This window comes from Tursiops truncatus, chromosome 9 (genome assembly GCF_011762595.2).
Source record: "Tursiops truncatus isolate mTurTru1 chromosome 9, mTurTru1.mat.Y, whole genome shotgun sequence".
NCBI classification, from domain to species: Eukaryota; Metazoa; Chordata; class Mammalia; order Artiodactyla; family Delphinidae; genus Tursiops; species Tursiops truncatus.
In genome coordinates this window covers 94348277-94357278 of record NC_047042.1, presented here as the reverse complement: position 1 = coordinate 94357278, position 9002 = coordinate 94348277, and the positions used below count along the sequence as shown (strand labels likewise).

Genomic DNA, 9002 nt, shown 5'->3' with positions numbered 1-9002 from the left:
CCCACCTCCTAGAGTAATGGAAATAAAAACAAAAATAAACAAATGGGACCTAATGAAACTTAAAAGCTTTTGTACAGCAAAGGAAACTATAAACAAGATGAAAAGACAATCCTCAGAATGGTAGAAAATATTTGCAAATGAATAAATGGACAAAGGATTAATCTCCAAAATATATAAAAAGTTCATGCAGCTCAATATTTAAAAAACAAACAACCCAATCCAAAAATGGGCAGAAGACCTAAATATACATTTCTCCAAAGAAGACATACAGATGGCCAAGAAGCACATGAAAAGCTGCTCAACATCACTGATTATTAGAGAAATGCAAATCAAAACTACAGTGAGGTATCACCTCACACCAGTTAGAATAGGCATCATCAGAAAATCTACAAACAACAAATGCTGGAGAGGGTGTGGAGAAGAGGGAACCCTCTTGCACTGTTGGTGGGAATGTAAACTGATACAGCCACTATGTAGAGTAGTAAGGAGATTCCTTAAAAAACTAAAAATAGAATTACCATATGATCCAGCAATTTAGTTTTTTGCAACAGCAATCATATCTCTTAAGGAGAAAAATCCACCGAACCAAGTTGTACCCTGCTTCACATTGTCCGCTTTTTCTGCAATACTCTGCGGAAGGCAGCCTTCACTTGAGCATTCCTTAAACTGTAGACAAGGGGGTTCAGCAATGGGTTGAAGACAGTGTAAAACAGGAAAAGGATCTTCAGCTGCTCCTCTCATTGACTATTGTCGGCGACCATATAAACCATCATGGCGATGCCAAAGTAGAACCCAACCACACACAGGTGGAAGGAGCAGGTGAAAGAGGCTTTCTTGTGGCCCTCCTCTGACTGGATCTTCAGGATGGCCCACAGGATGCGCACGTAGGAGACCAGCATCAGGGAAAGGGGCACAGTTAAGATAAACACACCATCAGCAAAGAGGAATATTTCGTTGATCCAGGTTTCACCACAGGCCAATTTGAGGACAAAGCGAATTTCATAGAAGTGGTTCAACTCCTGGGGCCCACAGAAGAAGTAAGAGAATTACTTGTACTAGAGCCAGGGAAAATCCACATGCCCAGGAAGTGATGGCTAGGACCACGCACAATCTCCAGTTCATGATGACAGTGTACTGGAGGGGGTGGCAGACTGCCACGGACTTGTCATAGGACATCACCACCAAAATCAGGCACTCTGTAGAACCAAACTCAAAATGAGAAGCGTCTGCATAGTGCATGAGAAACAGGAGATAGTATTTTTGTGTTTCAGTAGGTTTTCCAGCAAACTGGGCAAATTGCTGGAAGCATAGGATATGTCAATAATGGCCAGATGAGAAAGGAAGTAGTACATGGGGGAGTGCAGTCTGGGGTCTAGGGAAATGAGTCCCAAGATCATGCCATTTGCCAGCAGGTTGAAGGCATATAACAGGGAGAAGATACCAAAGAGGAGCAATTCCATCTCTTCACTGAGCTGGAATCCTACCAGCATGAATTCTGTATTTGTTGCCCTCCATTCCTAATGACAGTCTGAAAAGGACTGAAGTGTGATGGAAAGGTCAGAGCTGGATAGCAATGAAAACCAGAGTTACCTACCTGAAGTGAATTCAGAGGAAGCTTGTGTACTTGTCCCTACTTCACTTAGTTTTTTTCTCCAAAGTTTCTTTACCTTTTGCTTTCTTACTTGTTATTGTGAAGCAATTCAAGTTTTCATATAAGTATCAGGAATTATAAATATTACTAGTATATAGTTTACCAAATTGTTTTTTTTCATGTTTGCCTTATCATTTATTTTCTCTGTATGCACATAGTATCAATTTTCTATAGACCACATAAGATTATATTGAAACCATATTCACATACTGACAATTTATTCCTAAATTCTTTTGATTTATTTCTCAATAACAAATAAATTCACTGATCTGTTCTCAGTATAATTACCAGAATCTGGAGACATAACATTAACATAATTCACTATTCTAAATACAGCATTTTCTGCCCACGTAGTCTAAAGTTCAAATCCAGTATCACTTATCATACTCTCTAATCTTAAATAGTTAGCTTTTCTTGCCTTGACTCTGATATTTGTGAAGAGTATGAGCTCTTGTGGTTTTTTTGTTTGTTTGTTTTGTTCTGTTTTGCGGTACGCGGGCCTCTCACTGCTGTGGCTTCTCCCTCTGCGGAGCACAGGCTCCGGACGCACAGGCTCAGCGGCCATGGCTCACGGGCCCAGTCGCGCAGGCTCAGCGGCCATGGCTCACGGGCCCAGTCGCTCCGCGGCACGTGGGATCCTCCTGGACCGGGGCACGAACCCGCGTCCCCTGCATCGACAGGCGGACTCTCAACCACTGCGCCACCAGAGAAGCCCCTGAGCTCTTCTCTTGTTTTGTATAATATCTCTCAATTGCGGTTTTCCATTGATTGTCCGTGTTTTAGTCCAGATTAAAAACTATTGGCAGAAAAATAAAAGTATCTTTCTTAATGCCTTCAGTTAATACACAGATAATGTTAATTTGGCCCAGTATTGGTGATGTTCATGTGGATTACTTGGTTAAGGCGGTGTCTCCAAGTTATTTCCATTATAAAGTTATTAATCCATAATTTTTAAGTACTTTCTTCCTTCTGGCTTAACAAACTATCCTCTACTCATCTTATGATTTCCTACTTCAGATTGGAATCAGTTATTTCATTAAAAATTGTCTCCTTTTTTTAAAAGAATCATATTTTCAAAGCAATATCTGCCTTTATTGGATGTTAAATAATTAATTTTTATCACGATTGTTGCCAAAATTTGATATCCTCATTTAATAGGGAAATATATAATTTGGGACAGTATATAAATTGTTAAGGAGATAATGTATTCTTAATTTTATTTGTTTAATCCTGATACATCTTTACTGACTTCTTTTGGAGAAGCAAATATATTTCACTAAATTAACAAGACTGTTAAAATGATCTCAATATTATCAACATTATTATTAACAAGATGATGACATTGTACTGGAGGCGATGGCAGATTGCCACATACCTGTCGTAGGACATCACCACCAAAGTCAGGAACTTTATAGAAGCAAAAGTCTATACATTTGTCTTTACCTTTTTTGTTTTTCTTTGTATTCAGAAAATTACAGACTCTTGGACATTTTATACTTAGAGCTTAAAGTTTCAATAATCTGGTTCACTGTGTGAATAAACTCATATCTACCTATGTGACATGAGATTTTGACATCAAGTTTTCTAAATCTCTTAGAAAAAGATGAAATTTGATAAAATGCTAAAGAAATAATACATATATGAAACAGATAGCTTAAGGTTATCATTGTTAATAATTTATATATACCACTTTCCATTATTCACTGTACATTTTTCATATATATAATTAAAATTATATGAATAGTATTATCTATTTCTTTCAGTTAGTACAACATCATATATATTTTCCACGTCAAATATTTCTCGGCAACATAGTCTAAACATTCACACACTATTTTGTCACACATGAACATTTTATTTAATGTATTACCTTGTTGTGTGCAATATAATGCTACAGTTTCTAAATTTCATACATTTTTTGGGTATATTTTAGTGTTTTTTTATACTAAATTCCAGGACATGGAAGTTCTAGGTCAAATCTATTCCTTCCTTCCTTCCTTCTTCCTTCCCTTTCCTTCCTTCCTTTCTTCCCTTCCTTCCTCCCTCCCTTTTTTCTTTCCATGTTCCCTTCCATGTTTCCTTTCATTCTTCCTTTCTACTCACCTACCTATCTTTCTGTCTACCCCTCTATTATAAAACAGCCTAAGTAAAATTTCTCATTTCCAATAGAAAATTTCTTCTTTACATTAAAATAATAGCAGCTCAGGAAACAAAGGTGTGAATGATCAGTACATGGTATTCTCCACTGGGGTAGTCCGGCAACTGAGCTTGGGAACTTTAAGTTATTCCTCCAACTCTAGTCAGTGTAATTGACACTCATTTTATCCTAGTTTGTGGTAGGACAGATATTTCTATCAAAACAGAAATCCTAAGCCTAATAATTATCCATATTAGATGGTAGCCTAGGAAAGTCTCAGTAAGATATAACTATATTGCAAAACTCTTACACTGTTTCAGCAAAGAAAAGAGTTTACTATAACTGTTACCAGAATTTTGTTTTCCAATATAAGAGGTTACTCTAGCAATACATTTATCTATTAGGTAATATACGGTTGTTTTGTTCTTTTGGCCATGTCAGAGCTTTATCCAGAAGAAATGTCTGCATATTAAGACTCCAGCCAAATTATTCTCAAACAATAGAGTTGGGCTAATATGAATGACCATCACTCAACCCCAATGGGGAAGTGATGTCGAGAAAGCTGCTGAGGAATAGGATACCCCTGTCACATCTCAGCAGGCAGAAGCTCCAGGAGCTGGGGTGGGGGTAGTCATTACTATAATACATTTAGTAATATAATTACAATAATATACAGTTATTAAATACATATATACACATATATAATGTATGCAATTTTTATACAAACAAGAACTAATAAAATATGCCCTATTAGATATTCCGAAAAAATACTTCTCAGTCAATTGTAAATTACAGATATGTACATCATTTAACACCCATTTATGATAAAAACCCTGCAGAAAGTAGCCATAGAGGGAACTTTCCTCAGCATTATAAAGGCCATATATGAAAAACCCACAGCCAACATCATCCTCAATGGTGAAAAACTGAAACCATTTCCACTAAGATCAGGAAGAAGACAAGGTAGTCCACTCTCACCACTATTATTCTACATAGTTTTGGAAGTTTTAGCCACAACAATCAGAGAAGAAAAAGAAATAAAAGGAATCCAAATTGGAAAAGAAGAAGTAAAGCTGTCACTGTTTGCAGATGACATGATGCTATACATAGAGAATCCTAAAGATGCTACCAGAAAACTAGTTGAGCTAATCAATGAATTTGGTAAAGTAGCAGGATACAAAATTAATGCACAGAAATCTCTTGCATTCCTATACAGTAATGATGAAAAATCTGAAAGTGAAATTAGGAAAACACTCCCATTTACCATTGCAACAAAAAGAATAAAACATCTTGGAATAAACCTAGCGAGGGAGAGAAAAGACCCGAATGCAGAAAATTATATAACACTGATGAAAGAAATTAAAGATACCATGTTCTTAGATTGGAAGAATCAACACTGTGAAAATGACTATACTACCCAAAGCAATATACAGATTCAATGCAACCCCTATAAAACTGCCAATGGCATTTTTCACAGAACTGGAACCAAAAATTTCACAATTTGTATGGAAACACAAAAGACCCTGAATAGCCAAAGCAATCTTGAGAAAGAAAAACGGAGCTGGAGGAATCAGGCTCCCTGACTTCAGACTATACTACAAAGCTACAGTAATCAAGACAGTATGGTACTGGCACAAAAACAGAAATATACATCAATGGAACAGGATAGAAAGCCCAGAGATAAACCCACGCACATATGGTCACCTTATCTTTGATAGAGTAGGCAAAAGCATACAGTGGAGAAAAGACAGCCTCTTCAATAAGTGGTGCTGGGAAAACTGGACAGCTACATGTAAAAGAATGAAATTATAACACTCCCTAACATCATACACAAAAATAAACTCAAAATGGATTAAAGACCTAAATGTAAGGCCAGACACTATCAAACTCTTAGAGGAAAATATAGGCAGAACACTCTATGACATAAATCACAGCAAGATCCTTTTTGACCCACCTCCTAGAAAAATGGAAATAAAAATAAAAATTAAAAAAATGGGACCTAATGAAACTTAAAAGCTTTTGCACAGCAAAGGAAAATATAAACAAGACGAAAAGACAACCCTCAGAATGGGACAAAGTATTTGCAAATGAAGCAAATGACAAAGGATTAACCTCCAGAACATACAAGCAACTCATACAGCTCAATATCAAAAAAAAAAAAACAAACAAATAAATACAAAAATGGGCAGAAGACCTAAATAGACATTTCTCCAAAAAAGATATACTGATTGCCAACAAACACGTGGAAGGATGCTCAACATCATTAATCATTAGAGAAATGCAAATTAAAAGTACAATGAGATATCATCTCACACTGGTCAGAATGGCCATCATCAAAAAAGTCTACAAACAATAAGTGCTGGAGAGGATGTGGAGAAAAGGGAACCCTCTTGCACTGTTGGTGGGAATGTAAATTGATACAGTCACTATGGGGAACAGTATGGAGGTTCCTCAAAAAACTAAAAATAGAACTACCATATGACCCAGCAATCCCACTACTGGGCATATGTCCTGAGAAAACCATAATTCAAAAAGAGTCATGTACCACAATGTTCATTGCAGCTCTATTTACAATAGCCAGGACATGGAATTAACCTAAGTGTCCATCAACAGATGAAGGCATAAAGAAGATGTGGCACATATATACAATGTAGTATTCCTCAGTCATAAAAAGAAACGAAATTGAGTTATTTGAAGTGAGGTGGATGGACCTAGAGACTGTCATACAGAGTGAAGTAAGTTAGAAAGAGAAAAACAAATACCGTATGCTAACACATATATATGGAATCTAAAAAACAAAAAAAAAAAATGGTCATGAAGAACCTAGGGGCAAGATGGTAATAAAGATGAAGACCTAGTAGAGAATGGACTTGAGGATATGGGGAGGGGGAAGGGTAAGCTGGCACAAAGTGAGAGAGTGGCATGGACTTATATACACTACCAAATGTAAAATAGCTAGCTAGTGGGAAGCAGCCACATAGCACAGGGAGATCAACTCCGTGCTTTCTGACCACCTAGAGGGGTGGGATAGGGAGGGTGGGAGGGAGGGAGACTCAAGCGGGAAGAGATATCGGGATATATGTATACGTATAACTTATTCAGTTTGTTATGAAGCAGAAACTAACACACCATTGTAAAGCAATTATACTCCAATAAAGATGTTAAAAAAAAAAGGAGATGATTCAGTGAAAGATTATATTTAAGAATATACCTAGATCTCAACATATATAGACAAGGGATAAATTCTTTTTTTAGATGTTTTGTTATAATTTATTCTATCCATTTTTCATCCAGTTGTACTGAGTTATAATTGGCATATAACATTTTATATGTTTAAGGTATACAGCGTAATAATTTGACTTGCATACATCGTGAAATGATTACTACAGTAAGTTTACTGAGCATCCATAATTTCATGTAGATACAGAATAAAAGAAAAAAATTATTTTTCCTTGTGAGAACTTTGGGATTTCTCTCTTAACTTTCAGATATAACATACAGCAATGTCAATTATATTCATCATGTTGTACATTACATCCTTAGATTTATTTATCTTATAACTGAAAGTTTATACCTTTGGACTAGCTTCATCCAATTCCTCCTGCCTCGCCTCTGCCTCTAGTCCTACAAATCGGATCTCTTTTTCTATGTGTTTGGTGTTTTGTTTGTTTTTTAATTGAAGTATAATTGACTTGCAACACTATGTTAGTCCTAGGTGCTCAATAGAGGGAGAAATTCTTAAAATTTTCGTTTACAAGCAAGAATGATAGATTGGGATGTTAAATATAAACATGATAAAATTTCCATAGAAAGATAATCAAGGATAGTATAGAGTTCGTATTAGAAGAGGTTTCACCAGAAATGTTCCAGAACTGAAGAAAGACTGAACTTAGTCTCCAACTGATAAAATGTATTATGCAAGAGTACAATAAAGATAATGCATCCATGCGACTTCCCTGGTGGTCCAGTGGTTAAGAATCTGCTTTCCAATACAGGAGACACGGGTTCAATCCCTGGTCAGGGAACTAAGATCCCACATGCCACGGGGCAACTAAGCCTGCATGCCACAGCTACTGAGTCCGTGAGCTTTGGAGCCTGCGCCCCACAACTAGAGAGAACCTGTGCACTGCAATGAAGAGCCTGCTCACCGCAACAAACATCCCACCTGTCGCAACTAAGACCTGACACAGTCAAAGAAAGAAAAAAAAAAAGATAATGCATCCATAAGAACTTCTGATAACTGAAGATAAAATGAATCTTTAGATCAAAAATTTTAGATTATGATAGATAAAAAATAAATTCTCAATAAATATAAATTAACAATTAAATGTTTGGCTGTTGTTTTCCTCTTTACAAAAAACAGTTTCCTAGGGCTGCCATAACAAATTACAGTCTTAATTTTTGTTTCATAAATTTTGTAATATTTAATAAAAGCTATAATTTCATTTGCCCCTTTAAATGTTTTGTTGCTATTTTATATTAATTGTTTCAAGATCAAAAATAAATTTAAAAAGTCACCAAAGGTAGAAGAAAAGTATCTATATAGGAACAACCATTTCACTGACAGACTTCTGATCAGCAGCACAAGATCTGAAGACAATGAGGTACTATCTTTAATGTAACAAGAGGCAGAGAAGCTCTCAGTCAAGGATTTTATAATTGCAAGATTTCTCTTGAATAAATTAGAACAAAGTAAGAGATTTTCATATGTAAATTATAAGAGTTTAGAGCCTATAGCTCTTTAGTATACTAATAAAGATTATTCCCCAATAAGGACAGAAGTGAATTCAGAATTAATCAAATACCTACAAAAACTATTGAACAGGGCTTCCCTGGTGGCGCAATGATTGAGAGTCCGCCTGCCGATGCAGGGGACGTGGGTTCGTGCCCCGGTCCGGGAAGATCCCACATGCCGTGGAGTGGCTGGGCCGGTGAGCCATGGCCGCTGAGCCTGCACGTCCGGAGCCTGTGCTCCGCAGAGGGAGAGGTCACAACAGTGAGAGGCCCGCATACCACAAAAAACAAACGAACAAAAAACTATTGAACAATGTAATTAAATATCTTACATTTAATAACCTGAGGGCTATAAAATAATCATTATGACATTTAAAAAGGATAAAAGCAAAATTTGATAAAAATAAATGAAGTAAGAGGTATTTGGAAGAGTGCAAAATTCTTGAAGAGGCTTAAATACTGAATGATTTCAAATATATT

General features: G+C 36.4%; 1 protein-coding gene across 1 annotated transcript; it reads right to left on the bottom strand.

Annotated features, from left to right (window-relative positions):
- Positions 1-602: 602 nt before the first annotated feature.
- Positions 603-1490, bottom strand: LOC101315830 (olfactory receptor 2A2-like). Its single transcript, XM_033862734.2, is given in 3 exon segments — positions 603-1035; positions 1037-1211; positions 1214-1490. Coding segments are annotated over 3 exon segments (885 nt in total).
- Positions 1491-9002: the final 7512 nt, after the last annotated feature.